The sequence below is a fragment of the Vanacampus margaritifer genome, chromosome 10 (assembly GCF_051991255.1).
Source record: "Vanacampus margaritifer isolate UIUO_Vmar chromosome 10, RoL_Vmar_1.0, whole genome shotgun sequence".
In the NCBI taxonomy this organism is placed as follows: domain Eukaryota; kingdom Metazoa; phylum Chordata; class Actinopteri; order Syngnathiformes; family Syngnathidae; genus Vanacampus; species Vanacampus margaritifer.
This window is the reverse complement of record NC_135441.1, coordinates 27,176,882-27,195,246: the sequence shown is the minus strand read 5'-3', so window position 1 is coordinate 27,195,246 and position 18,365 is coordinate 27,176,882. Positions and strand designations below refer to the sequence as shown.

The 18,365-nt window shown below is 44.0% G+C and overlaps 1 protein-coding gene across 9 annotated transcripts in view; it reads right to left on the bottom strand.

Moving 5' to 3' along the window:
- Positions 1-18,365, bottom strand: part of dlg3 (discs, large homolog 3 (Drosophila)) — an 81,905-nt gene that overhangs the window by 7,814 nt on the left and 55,726 nt on the right. For 5 of the 9 annotated variants that reach the window (XM_077578557.1, XM_077578553.1, XM_077578555.1 and 2 more), the window contains 6 exons: positions 16,611-16,767; positions 15,780-15,882; positions 7,005-7,119; positions 4,559-4,735; positions 3,728-3,803; positions 1,956-2,058 (listed from right to left, as the gene is read on the bottom strand). In XM_077578557.1, coding sequence (XP_077434683.1) covers positions 1,956-2,058; positions 3,728-3,803; positions 4,559-4,735; positions 7,005-7,119; positions 15,780-15,882; positions 16,611-16,767 — 731 coding nt within the window. The remainder of the gene's footprint in view (positions 1-1,955; positions 2,059-3,727; positions 3,804-4,558; positions 4,736-7,004; positions 7,120-15,779; positions 15,883-16,610; positions 16,768-18,365) is intronic. The other 4 variants (XM_077578554.1, XM_077578562.1, XM_077578559.1 and 1 more) reach the window with 2 other exon arrangements.

Genomic DNA, 18,365 nt, shown 5'->3' with positions numbered 1-18,365 from the left:
CCCGACAGGTGAGAGCAGAGAACAAAAAGACAAGAGAAAACAGCAGAAAGGAAGAAGAAGAGGTTAGTGAGAGTCGGGGCAGAGAGGAAGAGGAGTGCTCCGTGTGTGTGCGTGTTGAAAGCAAACATATTTTGGAGTTCAAACTCAACGTTGCGTACGTGAGCGCTTGGTGACATTCTTGTGGTGTAGCAGCGCGGTGTTAAGAAGCCTGCTGTGTGTTAGCGGGGCCCACGACCACACACACACACACACACACACACACACAAGCATGCACGCACACACACACACAGTCACACACTCCTCTTGGACGCCACCGGAGAGGCGCTCACGTGCGGCAGAGGCGCGAGTCTTAAACGTCACGTTTGAGATTATTGTGGCAAAAGTCGGGTCAACACGGAATTTTAAACAAGTGGAGTTACGTCATGACTTGGGTTATCTTGATGGGTAATCTTGCTCACGAATATTTAGTCCTCCACTTTTGCTGGACTAGCATTCCTATATATCTTTTTTTTTTTTTTTTTAAGAGTGCTGTGCGATGTAACATTTGTATGCATATCACAGCACGATGTGAAAATGTTTATCATACGACCATTGTTTACATTATTTGATGTCACGCGCGAGTTAGCCGTGTTGCTACGCTAACGTACCAACCAAGACGAGTGACATTTCTATGACGTCATCCTTGTTGCGTCTCACTCTCCAGACATGACTAATCAAGTTGCAGTCAATCCAACGGTTACACTAAAGTAACGGCTGCCTGATGTCACAGATGCCATTTGATCTGAGTAGCAAACATTGCATGATGCCATTTTTTTCCCCTTCCTCCATTTTTAAGTGCAAGTCAACCTTAATTTTTTTTGGACAATAATATGTTACGGTGGACAAGATAGTCGTTCATGGCTGGAGCACTCCATGCAAGTCGGCGAGACTTCCTCGTTCACCTAAAATGACTAAAAGTGAAAATAAAAACGGATATAAAAAAATATAATAAAAAAAATTAAATACAAATGAATGTATGCATGTACGTATATATATATATATATATATATATATATATATATATATATATATATATATATATATATATATATATATATATATATTTTTTGTTGTTGTTTTATTTGCATTTATATTTATTTTTTAAAATTTAATTTTCAAATTATATATTTTTTTATATATCCGTTTTTATCGTCACTTTTAGTCATGTATTTATTTATTTAGTCATTTATTTATTTTTGAATTTTGGCAGTTTTGGTCCTCCATAGTTTCGGCCATTCTGCCACTTGCTGTCGACTGAAGATGACATCACCGTTGTTGAGGGCTCAGGCAATGACCAATCACAGCTCACCTGTTTCCTGAAGCTGCGCTGTGATTGGTTGTTACCCGGGTGAGACCTGACACTCAACAACATTGCCGTCATCTTCGGTCGACAGCTGAGATGGATAAAAAAATGGCTGGATTTTGCTGCTTAACTCATGTGCTACTAACGCAATATTAACCAAAATACCATATTTAGACTAGTGGGGCTGGACAGAACATAATATTGTCAAGAAATGTTATTGGGTAGACTTCTACTTTAAGGAAAATGTGAGTCCTTCAAACCAAATGCAATCATCTGCAAAGCTGCCTTCTCAATTCTTGCTTTTTCTTGAAAAATGTGATTCTCAAATGTAAATTGGCGAGATTTGTCAACAAGTCAAAGTCAAGTCAAGTGGAGTTTCTAAAATGGCGCCACCTCTGCCACGTTGCTCGCGCCCCACCTCTGCGGCGCCGTGAGAGGGATGAGAGCGAAGCGTCCGTGGAGGTGAGCGGGCGGAAGGAAGGATGACGGATGGAGAGACAGAACTGAAGTGTGAAAGGAGGAAAAGAAAAGGATGAAAGCAACGAGACCCGCCCCCCTCCTTTCCCTCCCCCCCGCCCCCTTGTTTGCGTCACTCGCGCGCGCTGGTACTCACGTTCAGACTCCACCAACTCCTGCACAATATTCTCCTTGCTCTTGTAAAACGGGAACTTTCGCGACAGGTTGAAGCTTTTTTTGCGCTTTACTTTGACCGGCTGCTTTGTCGGCGAGGGGGTGGGGGGGTGGGGGGGGGTGGGGGTAAGGAGGCGGGGAGGGGGAGATGAGAGGGCAAACACACAACACAAAAAACAAACAAAAAAAACTGAATGGATTTCAATGACGGTACTGGACACGCATGCAAAACAATAAAATGGAACGTCTGTCAAATCATAATCATGAAAATGAGAAGCGGGTCATGGATGGAAATGAACGTCCGCGTGCCACACTTTCCATTTCAATACATTGCTTGTCATTACAATACACACATCATCAAACACATTTCCTCAAATAGTGGAGGCGTGACGGAAAACCGCTTCGACATGCTTTTGCTATCCTCCACATCCAGCTTAAGGTCAACATGCTACTAGTGCGTTCTGTGGGTTTTACATTTCTTTTGTCCAGACAAAAAAAAAAAAAGAAATCCCCAGTAAGGGAAAACAATTATCTGCACAAATGTAATTTAAAACTTATAAAAAGAAGACAAGATGAATACTAGAGCACTAGTACACTCTTTGCGCACTAGTAGACTGACTGGTCTCTCTTATAATATTAGTATGCAAAAACAGGAACCTTTCTGGTACACTGCTGTGGTGCACTAGTAACACAGATTGGAGCATTTATTCAATCTCCTTGACAAGGACTCTGTTGGTGTTTGACACGTTTACTAGTTGAGTCGAGCCCAGTCATTTACTAGTAAGTTCTAAGTGTGTACTAGTTTCCCAATAATGGCACTAATAGTAGATAAAACGTTCCGAATCAGACAACGTCTTTCTACTAGTGTGCTGAATTCTCTGGACAACAAACATTGTAGTACATGGACCTTAAGATGGATAGCGAGGATTTGGATTCAATATTAAATTGTAGCTTTTCGTAAGGATGCGCACATTTAACTCTTTGACTGCCAAAAACGTTAAATAACGTTTAGTAATATCCTATGGAGGAGTGCCAAAGACGTTAAAAGACGTTTTTTTCAAAACAGAGGTGAAACTAACCATTTTCTATTGTTGATTACTGAAAAACGGAATAAGGTAGAAACAAACTTTTTTTTCTGATGAAAGATGAGAGTTCAATCTTTCATTTGGTAGTATGTGTGTTTCCATAGTCCAAACACATAATTTTCTGTGGACCTTGAAAGATCAGTCAAAAGATCAGTCAAAATGCTTAAATCGGCTGGCACCCACGGCATCCCTTTTCTGAAAACGTCTGGCAGTCAAAGAGTTATTGATACGTTTCTGATGTATCACATTCCACGGCAAGTAAAAAATACTGAAGCGTTTATCATTTAAGATCATCTCAACTCGTGCAGAAAACACGTCAATTCATCTTTCATCAGGCGGTTTTGTGTATTGGTGCTGCTGTTTTGGTCAGCAACAGAATACCAATTGGTTTAGCATTTGTACAGGAGCGTCTATAAACTGAGATCGTTCTTTTCTTCTTTCGGCGTTGATGAGTTTAAAAGAACGAAAGACTCGGCAACTCACTGTAAGGCGGCATGTACTCGACGAGAGGCCATTATTTGAGGAAGTGCGGTTTATGCAAAATGTTTTTGGCGTAATGTGTGACTGGTGTGTGTGTGTGTGTGTGTGTGTGTGTGTGTGTGTTATCGTCGTATGTGACGTTCGTGTGGGCGTTGCTCACATTTCCACGCGGATCCGCCACTCCACTTACCCTGTTGGACTCGATCATGCCTGTCCGGGCGTGGAACTTGACTGTTTTTAACCGGGCGCGCTCCTTCTTCTCCACTCTGGATAAAATAAAAAATTAAAAAATTATAACGTGTTGCTGCCATTGCAAGCTGTGATTAAAGTTGCTTATTTCTAAGTGAAGAACATCTGCACAATCAAAAGATTTCCTGTCCAAATAAGACACAGGAAATCTGGTTCACAAATTCATTTTCAGGAGATTAGGCTGTTGTGACTTTTTTTGTGGTTCTTTTTAGCAAGTCTGAACACCCAAAAACAAAATGAATCAATCTGACAGGTGGAACTGGTTCAGAATGGATCTGGACCACATCAACCCACCCCCCAAATCTTTTCAAATATGTGAAGAAGAGGTTTGAAAATTGCGTTCTGAGAAGCACCGACGGGTCTTGGCGCTAAACACAAACAAACAATTAAGGATATTCACATTTTAAGTGAGACTTCAAGACTATAACCTTGACATGCGAACTCACGTTTTTGAATGTGCGTCCGTTCATTTCAGTCCCATAAAGTCAAAATGTGAACAGCTTGATTGAAAACGACTGCTACAAAACCAACAAAATTTTTTTGGAACGGATTAGCAAATTAATAGCCAGCCAAGTCTAGACGGGAATTTGCTGACACCCATGTCACTCACCGGGCCAGGCCCTGCCTTTTGAAACCATACTACACAGTAGGACATGAGAATGCAACCCCAAGTGTACTCCTCACATGGACATATCCGAAAACTCCATTAACGGGTACGACAATGAGTCGAATAGTTGATTGTAAAAAAGATTTGATAGAAGCGCAAAAGTACCTTTTCTTGCTGGGAATGACCCCGATCTGCTCGCTCTCCCCGTGAGGCGTCACCAACCTGGCCTGCCACCACTCGTCATCGGACGCGTTGATAACGTGGAGGATGTCGCCGTAAGAGAAGCTCAGCCCTTGGCTGGGCAGGCAGCTGTCCCTCGTCCGGTCGTAGTCAAACAAAGCTCTGCAAAGGCCAAGACAAAACCAAGCCTTCAGATTTTGGAGGATCGGGTATCTGCAACGTTACAGTGGATTAGAATCCAAGTTCAACTGTAGTCGATCGGATTCTTTGTTGGCTCAAATGGCGAGTCTAGTGAAGGATGCAAACCAGCAGGTGGGACGGCATCAGAACCCGCTTAGGAATCATACATGCTCATAAATTGCATTGGCCCGGTCTCAAGTCCACACACTCTGTTGTCGGTCTAAACGTGTCATCATCATCGTCACCAGACTTCATACCTGCTTTACGGGTTTCAACTCAACTGGACCTACTCCAAGACTTTCCGACACAATCTCAATTGATGTATAGATCGCATTTAAAAACAGTTCAACAATTCATTTAAAACTGGAGATAAATCAATACCACCTTTTAAAGCTTAGAGTCTGAGTAAGAGTAAGAGACCTTTTGAGTACTAGTCAATACTGATACTGAATAATTAAATTACATTTAACGATTGTGATGAAAATGCATTTAATTTCAATCCAACATACTTCAAAACGCTTTTCCTGAACATGGCCACACTTCACTTAAAATATAACACAATGGAGTGAAACTGCAGGGTGAGTCAAAGCAGCCATTGCAGTTGCTGGACTGTTTTTGTTGCGTTTCGCCCCACTTCAAAGCTCACCTTGCCGGCTCAACGCCTCCACATTCCTTAGGCTGGGCCGGGAGGACGTGCGTCGGCTGGATAGCGAGACGACTTTTACGACAACGCGGAGCTCTTAGTAAGGCGGGCAGGAGCCGTCGAGGCCTTGCTTGCCTCTCATAAGAGCCCGTATGCAAAGACGGGACGCTAGCCGTGTATATAGTAGGCCGGTGTTGAGTGCAGGGGGGGGGGGGGGGGTCTCAAATAACTTGGGTGCAGCGGAGTTACGTCACACAGTGCTTTCACTTTGATCACCTTGACTCCGGCGTGACTCACTCGCTGCCACTGCCTGTGCTTGCTGTTGAAGGGCTCGTATTATGACAACAACCGCTGTCAGTCTACGTCCATGTGGGCTCGAAAACACATTTTGAGCATAAAAATAAAGCACTTCAAACTAAAACTAACTCAATCTTAATATATGATTATTTTGTGGATTCATTGATGAATTAGATTTTTTTATTATCATCTGAAAAACAGGACATAAATAGGCCCAAAAAATGATATTCATTATTTTCCAAAGTAAAAGCAAATATTTTACGTTGATTCAACACAAAGATGATCAGTCTGCTTACATGGAAGCCTTTAGAAATGATGAAGCCTCAAAACCATTCTAAACATTCTTGGCTGGCGTCAATTAGAGTACTTGCATTTCTTTGCTTTTTGTCAGTGCCCCTGTGAATAAAAATATACCAACAAGGCGGCTAAATAAAGCCATCAAATAAAATCCCATGTCTGCATCTTAACAAACGGACTTTTGAAAGTATGGCTTTGTAGGCTGCAGAACACTTGTGACTGGATCGCCGCAAGTCGGGGACGGCGGAGCCTCTTTTGGCCGCCGCCGCCGCCGCTCTAATCCGCGCTCACGCAGTGTGGAAGTGCCTGACACAAGCTCGGACTGGCTTTCCAGCACACTCTTGTGGAATGTTCTCGCTGGAGAGGTGTTGTTCCCAAAACATGCAACGGCGCGGTCGCTCGGCAAGCGATTATTTTTAACTGGGATTGTACTTTCAACAGTGTGACTTTCAAGTGTCAATCCTGTCGAGTTCAAGTACAAATTGTAAGTAAAGCTGGTGTTGAAATACTTGAATAAAGGATTCTTTTGAGTAACCTTACGCACAATCTGTGTCCCTTTTGGTCTTTGAGTAAGTCACACCCTCATAATATCTAAGTCGGAATGTTTTCAGGTGTGAAGCACAAATATTTTCTTGTACAATAATACACAACTTCATCTGGCATCCTATGTCACAATTGGGTAAATGTAATATTTTTCATTATTCTGCAGACCCGCAGTCTGAGAAGCACGGATGTCGAGACTGCGCTCCACGACTGCCATGTCGCAGCATGAATGGAAAATACTTTTGTCGCTCCAGGCATCACTCACATTTCATCGTTTGCGCTTGCTTGCCGGTTGACTTTATTTGTAGGCTGGCGTGAAGCAAGAGGCTTCACCGTTTAATCTCTGCCAGGCAACAGCGTGTCTGCTTCTGACCACCTGCGTATCTTTCACCAGGATGCCAATAGGCCGGCCGAGGTTCATTGATGCCAGATTAGCGTTATTCTGTATTTTGCCGAGGCTGAGAGCTTTACCTGACGTAGAGGGAGCGTTTCTCACTGGTACGCAGGGAGCCGGATCCCGAGCTCATGCTGCTGTTCATCATCTGCTCCCTCAGGTCGTGGATCTTGGACTCAAAGCGGCTGTACTCTGGAAGAGGTGGGGAGGAGAAAAAAAACTGACAAACGTTAGCCAAAATTCACCCAGAAGAAGCTACTCCAATAGGAGTTTTTTTTTTCTTCCCTGATGCATGTAGTATACACGAAGAAGAATACAAATATTGAAAAACAAGAATGTTGGTATGAATGATTAACCGAATGTCTGAGGATCAGTCCAGGGTGTCACCCAAAGTCGTCTGGGATGGGCTCCAGCCATCCACATGTGCTGTACCCTAATGGTGGCAAGAACTATAGAAAATGGATGGAAGGCATTCCCCAAAAAAGTGGCTGTGGTGATCACGTGTGATGTAAAGTAGTCGACCGTTAAGTTCAGTGTTCTGTGCTTGGCTTCAATGGGAAAAAAAAAAACGTCTCAGAACGGCGCCTAAAATGATTAATGGTAAACGGAACGAAACCTTGCACTGATTAATGAGTCCCAGAACAGATTGTTTATCACAGATCTGGCCAAAGCATACGCCGATGTCCTATAACCGGTAATTAATTACACAAATGATACAAATTAATGACGTTTAACACAAGCTCCTTATCGTGGTTGAATGAAACAGCGGGAAACAAGAGACGAGAGATCGTGTTGGGAGACGAGAAGGCCACCCACAACATTCCAAGCGTTATCGTTCGTCATGCTGCTGATGAATGACTTCACCTGAGCCGATTCATTAATAAATGTTCTCTTTGGCTTGTTCGCACTGGCTGATACGGCTCTGGATTAATTCCATATCCTACTCATGCGCTGAATTGTCCAAACACGCCTTGTAGGGAACCGAGTACCAACTTCCAGTGCAATCATAAACAGCTGCTAACACTTCCTGTATAGCTCAAAGTCCAGACGACGGCCGAGCAGCAGACAGGTAAGCCTGGAAAAAGCAAACATCCCGACCTGCGCGGATGACCTCACCGGAGTTACTCACAGTCTTTTGAGCAGGTGCATAAACAAAATGGAGGTCATTGAACCCTCATCCGCCTCCCTGCTGAAACCCAAGGGGGATAAAAGGCAAAGGTCCCCCGGGGGCTGCTGCTATCGCCGCCCTGGTGTGAGCCACAAGAGGCACCAAGCAAGGTGAAGTAACCCGACACCCGCCACAGCCCAGGCAACACATTCAAATAGGGACGGGAAAAGAAAAAGGACACTCAGGCTGGCCCGTTTGCAGCAAAACACAAAGAACTTTGCTACCCAACCGTAAGACTCTGTAAAGTGAATTAGAGAATTGTTTCTAAAAACGATACATCTTTGAAGATAGTTGATGATAAAATGTGAGACTGAGTACTACGTAGTAGTTAATTGTGACGCATTAAACTGTCCCCCCACCCCCATTTAAATTTTCCAGATTTTTGGGGCATTTCTAAAACACCACTTCGCTGCCCCTCCCTCACTATACAAGAACTTGAGCGATCCGGCACAATTGTGACCAGCAGTCAAGTCCAACGTGAAAGCCAGCGTGTGGGGACCAGAATTTCAGGCTGGCATGGCCCTTTTAGAGCGCCTCGTTGTCACAGTGGGATACAGTATATTCCAGCCAACGGATAATCAAAAGTGGTTTTGCGCAGGCATACGAATGATGGCTAAATCAAGTAGCATCCATTTTTCCGGGCCGTAGCTGTGGCAATTTGATTGACGGCTGAGTGAGGCATGGTTGCAGTGGATGTTGATGATTCTTAATGATTTTGAAACCTCAACTTTATATACTTGGCAATGATATACTCAATCAAATTTTGCAGAGCGGTGAGCAACACTCCCACTGCGGTTTCACTGTACAGGGAATTTTAAATAATTTTTTGAGGTCAACTACAAGAACTATTCATGGCGAGTGCATTGTGTCATGAGTGATTGTAAAAAATCCCCAATTTCTGGTATTACAAAGTCTCCATATAATCTTAAAACCACACACACACACACACACACAGTCTAATTTTCCTTTTTCTCAATATTGGAAGAAAAAAAATCCCACTGTGCCCAGTTATCAAAGTGGGTATTGTATATAGCTACAATTTATTTATTTTTTACACTTTTGTATAATGCAGAGTTTGTCCCTCTTTTTTTTTTTTCCAAACCTACATTAGTATTTTTTTTAACCAGCCTTTCTTTCCATAAGTATCTGCCCTTCTACTAGTTGTAATACTTTTTCCACCTCTGTCTACTTGGCTGTCAGACACCGGAGAGTGGACGACGGAACGAAGCACAGAGAGGAAGGGAGGGGGTGGAAGGTTCGAGAAAAAGAGCATCCAAATGGCAAGGCCCAGTCGCACAACCTGAAGGCTGGCTAAACGCCGCCTTGCATTCCCCTCCTTGCAAATCCATTCATCTGTGGACATTCAAGCGAAGCAGGAAGAAGAGTGAGCCGCAATCAGCCCGCACACTCCCCAGGGGACTTTGGGGAGGGAATGCTCGGCTCCCGACTATGAATGGCTGCCAAGCCCCGGCTACTAATGACAACATCACAATACAGAAATGTCTCTGTACGAGCATCACAAGATCTGCGCAGCTCAGTCAAAAAGAAAAGAAGAAGAGAGAAAAAAAAGGGGGGGGGGCGAAGCAAGGGTCGACATCCAGCGTTTGAGATGAGACGGCAAAGCAACGGCACACCTGTTAAAGGCACTTAACAGGTAGTCTTTTGTTGGCCCACAACAAACAGGAAGAGTCATGGAAACAAACGTTCCTCTATCCTGCCGGCCTTGTGTGTAAAAATAACACAACCTGAAAGTCAAAAGAGCAGCCCAACACTAACGGAGTGCACTCACAGGTACGACATTCTATAGTGCACGGACGGAGGCAGCTGAAAACGCATTTAAGCCTTTGAATAAACAACCGGAACGCATGCAGGGTCAACAGCTGACGCTTTTGTACGACCACGAGGCACGGAGCGGTATCACATTCCGACAGGCAGGTCAGACTGCGGCAGAGTCCAAGTCGCAAAGACTGGAGTCCCCCACCTCACCAATTTGACACGAGTCAATGAGCGCAAATATTTGCCCAACGGATTGCAAAAAGGCTAAAGACGTCATCAGTCAACATGACATCCGCTGACGGTGCACTTTTAGCACAACCGAAAAGACTGAAATGCACAAAATCATCGTGAGCAAGAGTAAAATTTGGTTACCCGACTTGGCAACAAATGTCTTGTTGGATGAAGACATGTCTGACAATGAGGATCAAAATTAAGGCTTATTATTTTTGTAAAGGCAATTTTTTTTTATACCGCACGTGCTATGATGACAACGATGCAGACTAATCTAACTAATTAAGCCAACTCGACTACAGCTCCTGAAGTCCGTGACTAGACCACCCAAGATACCCTTAAAGGGATTACACCACAGCATTTTAAGCCCTTCCACAGTTAACTATAGGCATATCATGATTAAATCTTACCTTTGACACCATGGCGATGTCATTTTTTTAATTGAATATTAGGCGTTTTGATGGTTATTTTTCTCACGCGGAAGTAAAACGCCCAGTTCAGTAAAACCCCGCCTCTCCTCGTGTGCTTGCCGCCGCCCCCGCCGAGCTGCTGTTGGTGCTCGGCGTTTGAAAACTCCCCCGAACGGCCACGCAACGCAGGCCATCAATTCTTCAATAAACATTTGAAACAAAACGTCTCCTTGCCGCAAGAAATCGTGGAGGAGGCGGCGAGGAGAGGCAAGTAGAGAGAGGAAAGAAGGAAGGGAAAAAAAACAGAGCGAGTGGAGAACCACCAAACTGCTGCTTACAGGGCGATTGCGCTAACCACTACACTATCCCCTTCAGTTCGGTTCAGCAATGCAAAGATTTGACTTGGAGCTTACGCAAGTGTCAGCCAGAACCTTTTCTGGGATTTTAAGACGTCAATTGTCATTGTACTTTGGCGTTGCAAACCTGAAGGAAAATTGATTGCTTTGAATCCATCTGGACAGAATGTTTACTGATAAAGTCTACTTGCGATCCTGCGAGCATGGATGTCCGCTCCTAATGACGTCTAAAAGTGCCAACATCTCGTTTTCTCAGGTTGGGAGGGGCTGGTGCTTGGAGAGCAGAATCACCTAGAATTTTTCATAAAGGGGCGAATGGAGGAAAACACCACTGGAGACGTTTTTGGTGAGGAATTAGCATTTGAACATAGCTAAAAGCTACAAAAAGTAGTTTTTTCAGCTTGCTGTCCCTTTGAAAAGCACACAAATACTGCAGGGCATACAGGAATGACACTTTAGAATACCAGCTTATGTCTTTGTATTATCTTTTATTAGATTTGACATAATATAGTGATATTTTTGGAGATGAAAAACATTTAAAAAATGTGATGTTTTTTTTCCCTACAGGGCGTTAATAGCATTTCAATTCATTTCTGTTGTAATGAATTTGATATTTGGCTAAATGAAGTTTCAAGGCTGGTCACAGAAGGAATTAAACTTGAGGCACCGCTGTGGCTTTTTAAAAGAACGAAACATGCATCTATTAAATATGCTGATTTCAAAGTGCACCATTTGACTTTGCGAGACGGAGCAACCTGCTGAGAGGAACTTATCAGCGCAAACCAAACTGCATGTGCACTTTCACTGATGGCTGTGAAAAGATAAGATTAGCCAAGCTACAGCGACATTTTGTCATTGTCATTTCGTGTGTGTTGTTTGCATGTAACGCTCACATCACATACAAACAGAGTTTAAAAATTAAATTGGAACGTTTCCATGGAAATGACCTGGAATTAAGAAGTATTTACGAAAATTAACTGAAGGTTGACTCGTAATGGGCAACTTAAATCCAGTTGGGCAAAGTATATTTCAAAATGGATGCTACACAAAGACCCCCACCACCACCCCCACCCCCAGTGTGCTTCAGATGTGTCGTCACTCGAGTGAGGTCAAAAAAGAAGAAGAATCAAGGTACTGTGATGCCCTTGTGTGTGTGGGCAAGGAGAGCTATCAAATTTACCTGGCTGTCTGCTTGACAAAGCAACATGTTTATATTTACGCTCCTATATGATACATTTACATTACATTGCCTTCAATTAATTGTCACAATTCCCATTGAAAGTTTCCACTTGGGAATATTGCCCATCGTAAATTTCCATGGAAGTTTCACAGGAATTTTCCAGCCCTCTGCAATCCAACATTTTTCATTTTCTCATGGCAATGTGACACGGCGGCTGTAATAAGCCACCGTGTCATCTGACGGCGCACGTGTGCCTAATGTTTTGTCCAGCGAGCGTATCCGAGCAGCCTGGACTCCGCATGTGATCCAAAGCGCATCAATTATTCACGAGCACGCCTCGGAAAAGATGCGAGGAGAAACATGAGGCCCTTTTATTCCAGCTCAGACCTTTAAAGCACACGCAAGATCTACTGTAGCTTACATTTAAGCAGCGGAGGTGGCGGCGGACCCAATGGGAGGCGTAAGAGACAACTAATAGAAACTGGGACTGTTCTGAAGCTGCGTGTCCTCATTAGTCGTGCAGCTTTTTCGCATTTTATTTTTGGGGGGACGGCGGCTCGCCTTCTGATCCACTTACGCAACGCGCAAGGCATGCGCTTGTAAGAGACGAGTGTATTCTGTTTGTAGGGAGTAAATCCCACGGATGCACAGCAAAAACTGGGGTTAAGGTTCACCGTCTCCACTCCTTTGGAGCTCAAGTGTGCTGACGTTGCACAAAAAGGTTCACCGCATTTCCTCCATATAAATGTTTTAGTCGAACAACACGCCTTCCGCAAGTCAATCAAAGTGCGCATCAGCTCATATTTACTCCCCACTTCCTGCGCTGACTGTCCTTGAAAGCGCACGGGAGTGATGGGTGAGAATTGGTTCCTCCTGTGGCAGAATCCGAAAGGAACAATGTTCCGCACTCGCATACCATTCAGGGATGCCAGAGTGTTACTGGGGAGAGGCCTCGGGTCATCGGAGTGCTTGCAGGAAGTCAATCATTAGCAAGCACTCGTCTGGCATGTTCGAAGTACGTAGTTAAAAATTGTACACAGATAAGTTGCCTTGGCCGGCTAAAGCGGAGCAAACTTTGGAATATGTGACCCGACCGTATAGCTTAAGTGCGGCTGTCGCACACTATTACTGTCAACACGCACTCGTTTGTGAATTTTTTGGTAGAACAAGACTAAAATTGTGTAACGCCCCAATTGCTCTGCTCCTTTGAATTCAGTCACGACAATCTTGACATGCTAAGAACCAAACCAGTAACTGAGTTGCACGGTCATTTATCACATCAATAATCAACACACCTGAACAATTGTTTTCTGTTTTCCAAATTGAATCTGTTAAAAAAAAGGTTTTAGTGAAAAACATGGATGCAAATAAAAGCCTTAGTAAAGTGATGAATTAAGATTAAGGATGAACTAGTGGGGCTACTGGTTGAGCTTGTTTATTTCTACTGACAGGAGCTCACAATATCTTCTTTGTCATTATGTCATCGCGGCATGCTGAAAACGCGCACGCAAAAAAAACGAGAAAAACGAGAAAATAAACATGTCATACTGTGTTATCGCAAAGCCGATGTCATGGCAACTTGGCAATTGTGTTTGCATTTGTCAGCAATTTAAACTGCAGCAATGGAAATTTCATGCAAAAAAAACCCAACAACCCTGTTTATATTTTTTGTCCTCGCTAACAGAACAACTTTGAGATATCAGTAAGACAATTAATTATACAGCAGTTTCCTCTCACATGTTGTGACACATGCCTAATAGTTGCTATATTATTACTACTGCTAAGGAGCTGACTCATAAAGTTTATAAGCATACTAGTAGGGCAAAAGTGGCACTAGCAGTGTGACTATCCTTGATAGTGAGACAGTCTTTGTATTAGCGAGCTGAAGGGTCTTACAAGTTCGGACAAAGAGTGTCCAAGTAGATAGCAAAGCTATGGAATAAATGCTCAAGCAGCTAGCCCCCCCCCCCACACACACACCTGTTGGACCACACCTGTGCGTCCCCACCTAAAGCTTTTGGCGTTACATAAGAAGCGCACAGAAGTGAGTTTTTTTGCGGCATAGCAATGCACCCCACCGTGTCCTACTACACAGCACGACTTAATCTTGCCTCAAACGTGTCGAGTAACCGCGACGTTAAGAAGATTAAAATCCAATCGATGTGGTTTAATCGCAAACAAGTGCCAAGCATTAATAGCGACACTAAGGTGGGCAAACTTGGTACCTGTATGATTATTTACAAAATCACACCTAAGCGGATAAATACGTCGGCCTAGAGTGTTAATTGAAGTGTTTTAGTAGCTAACTAGCTATAACCTCCACTAACCGAGGAAGTAGATTGACGACAGGTTAGTAGTGCAGTGCCCGGCTCCCTAAAAAAAAAAAAAAAAAGACACTCGTTTCGCGCCTCTACAAGCACAGCACACTTTGACTTATTTTGGATGTTAAAACGTCGCCTCCTCTCACCTCGAAAGGACGGAAGTTTCGCTGTTTTCCGCCGGTGTTTTGTCGGGTCTTCAGCCGGCCATGAGCGACTTCACGCGGCTCGTGCTGGGCTGCTGCTGCTGTTGTTGTGCACTAGCCCATCCCCCATCCTCTCAACCGGGCTGCCAGTCCGATTCAAACTTGCTCGCTTGGCCTATTTCCACCAGTCTTTTCTTCCCCCACGCTTTTTTGGGGGTATAAAGTTTCCCCCTCTTGAAACTCTCTTTTCTCCCTCTTCTCGCGGTCTGCGTCTTCGCCGGCGGAGCCAGTCGGCACTGAGAGCGGGGGGAAAGGGGCGGCCAACCGCGGTTGGTTTGCCCGCCTTACATGAGGCTAACCCGGCTGCATGCTAGCCGTGGCGCCGCCCCCTCTCGCACTCAATATCCGTCCGCGCGAGCCTATTGGGAGCTTCCGCGGCCGCGCCAGGTAGAGCTAGGACCCGTGGAAAAGTCTAGGCCGCACCGGAACAACAAACGCGTCCAAAAGTGCCACTTTTGGTTCACGGGAACGCAATTTTAATAAAGCTTTCCATAAAGAAAATACGCTCTTTGCTTCCACTAGAAAGACAATTCAGTGTGCTAGTTGAACGACTTGAGCTCACTAATAGATCACCTGAGTCATGTTGTTCTACTTCTAGTACAAGGCTGCCCCTAAATGGTGTCATTTTGCCACTAAAATTTGAGACAGTGCAAATATAATTTTCATCTGCTTGCACCTGGCCAGAAATTTGATATTTTTTCCCCCGTTAAAAAAAAAAAAATACTCATCATGATTATTTTTTGCTGCTGACAAACATCTGCTTCACACTTCAACCCATTTATCAGTAATATAGTGAAAAATAGTAAGAAGAATATTTATATTTATAAGTCAATTTATAGTTTGTGCCCCTAAATCTTCTAATTGCACCCCTAAAATGCACTAAACCACACAGACAATAATGAATCATTCTAAAACTAAGTGAATAATTTAGCTTCTCTTTACGTGATGAGGTCACTTGTCGCTAGGCAGAATTTGTGGCGCACAATGAAATAAAACGTTGCCACCTTGGATTTGGCTTCATGGTCCAAGTGACACAATTCCATTTTTGTGTGTGACACAAATGGAATATGCGTGGTCTGGGAAACGTTGCACTAATCCGCCATACTGGCCAACATTACAGTTTTCCATCCAGCCATTTTCTGTATTTTCTCTTGTAGTGCCCACATTTGCTGACTGTGGCGCGGATGTGGAAGAATTCGAGGCTCACCTTCAGGTCTGTACTGAGCAATGATGGTGACGGTCTGCCCGGCTCTCTTGAGGGCGGCGGCCGCCTGCTCGTGCGTCGCGTTCCTTAAATTCACACCGTTCACCTGCGACCAAAACACAGAGATCTCAATTGGTCATTTCCATTTAGGAGCATTTTGTCGTCATTAGGAGTTCTAAAAGACAAGCTGCTCATGTCTCTTAATCGCAACTCTGTGTGAGGAGCAAATATGTAAACAGAGGATGGAAGTTGTTTTAAATAAACAAATGAGATGTACCCTACATATCAAAGTAGCTTATTTTTGGATCCAGTGGTGGGAAGTGCAATCACCCATTTGAACTTTTGAACAAACACTACTGTAAGTTCTTGAAGTGTCGCCAATAACAGTACATTTGAAAGTGGAATGATTTGATTTGATGTATTCATATCGTTTCAATCAAAACAGATTTTCCAATTCGTTGCACCCAGAGTTAGTACATTTCCAAGCCTGTACTTTTTACCTTTATGGAGTTGAATCAGTAAACGTATATGAGGTCAATTTGCATTCAAATGTTCACTACTGTGTTTAGCCAGTCTATGGTGTTTTACATTGCTTGTTAGCATTAAGCTAAATAGCCTTACCTATTCACTTCGGCGTTTGTATCTAAAATTTTAGCTGGCAAGTCAAAGCCAAAGCCAGCATCCCCGAAAAACCTCTTGAAATATTCCATTTAATTATTTAAATATTGTATCTGCGCGTCTACTTTAAGTACGGCATGCGCGCACTTTGGCCAGCCCCAAGTTGCCATCATCGCGACCAGGACAAACGGAAAGCATCGGTGTGAATGTACTGACCGACAGAATGCGGTCGCCTCTCCTCAGCTCGCCGCTCAGGTCAGCCGGCCCCCCGGCCAGGATGAAGGACACGAAGATGCCCTCGCCGTCCTCCCCGCCCACGATGTTGAAGCCCAGCCCGGTGGAGCCCTTGTGCAGCAACACCTTTCTCGGCTCCCTGCCCGGACAAAAATGAGAAGCGCCACAAAGTCAGCCTGATAACGCACAAAGTGGAGCATGACTGAAAATAAAAATAAAAAATAAAGAAGGGTCTCCTCGACAGCCGTCTAATCATTCCGGTAATTGAGCACAAAAAAACAAAAACAAATGAATTTGCTAAACTCTTGTTGATTAGACACTTGAGTGAACCCTCGCCGTATTGCGCTTCATCATTTGCACCCCACCGCTATAATCACACATTTTTTTGTGTCTTTATAGTAAACCAGCAAGGTCCAGTTTTGAGTTGCGCACCTTTAGTGTAGCGCCACAACATTCTTTGCAGAACTGAGCTACACTGGAATACCAGAAGAGAGGAAGAGGCAGAGAAGGTCCCCTAATAAGCATCAGGAGCAGTCGTTATAATATAGCAGAGAGAATGTTGCCTGTAAGTATCGGCGTATGCTTTGTTTGTGTGTGTTGCTGCTCTGTGTATGTTAAAGTAGCAGCTGGTTGCAGTTTTATAATTAGCATAAGATTAATGCTAAATTCTGTTAGCCCATCCGTGGTGTCTCAGATTATAGGTTGGGTACGGAAGGCTTTGATGCAGCCTCTGAAATGAAGGGAACTGTTGAAGCAATGGTAGTTCTTACAAAAACGGCCAGCAGGTGGCAGCAGAGTATATGAAATCAACCATGGCCATGTTGCAAAAAGCTGTTGCCCCCACAACAGATTTGTGAATAATGACGAAACTTAGCTATATTCTAATGCTAATTGCTGTAAAACGGAAACTTTTTTTTTCCCCCGATGAAAGAAAAGACTCTAATCTTTCTTTTGGTAGGTCGCATTTTTTTTATAGCAATAGAACACAATATTCTGTGGGTCTTGCAAAATCAGTCAAAATCAGCCGGGAGCGAAGGGGGTTGCTTCAGTGAAAATGGCTGCGAGTGAATGAGTTAATGATGTTAGAATTCTGCCTGGAATGAATATATTGAAATATAATTGATCTAAATGGAAAATTGGATGTCGATCGTGTTCCACTTTGTGGAGGTTGGATAACACTGTATTTATCCTTTTTTTTTTTTTTTTTTTACATACATAACAGAACGAGAAGCCATACAAGCGGCTCCAAGCACCTGTTATCCACTGGCTGGACACACACACGCACTTTACCACCCACTCAAATGAGCGTACACCGTCAGAATATCATACATACTGGATACCCCACACAGGGCCCCCCCACCCCCCCGCACTCAATCTCCACTTTTTGCATTAAATGCGATGACTCAGAAAGGCTTTTTTCGAACGACCTCCGTTTTCGACGCTCCGCTGCTGTCAAACGCACGCTCACAAATATGAAGGGGGCCCATGCAACGCTGGCCTCGCACGCACGCACGCACTTAATAAGCGACGGAACGAAAGCAACATACATTCTCACGCTCCTTTGTATGCACGCACACGCAAACGCGCATTCCTTCCGCCACAAAAACGCGGCATGGTTCCCATTAGTGGTTTTTCCTGCAGTCGACAGGAACAATTCCATCTCCATTCCAATTGGCTGCGCTCTAAGTTGCGATTGAGGCCATTCCGGCAACCCCCCCACCCACCCCCACCCCCCAC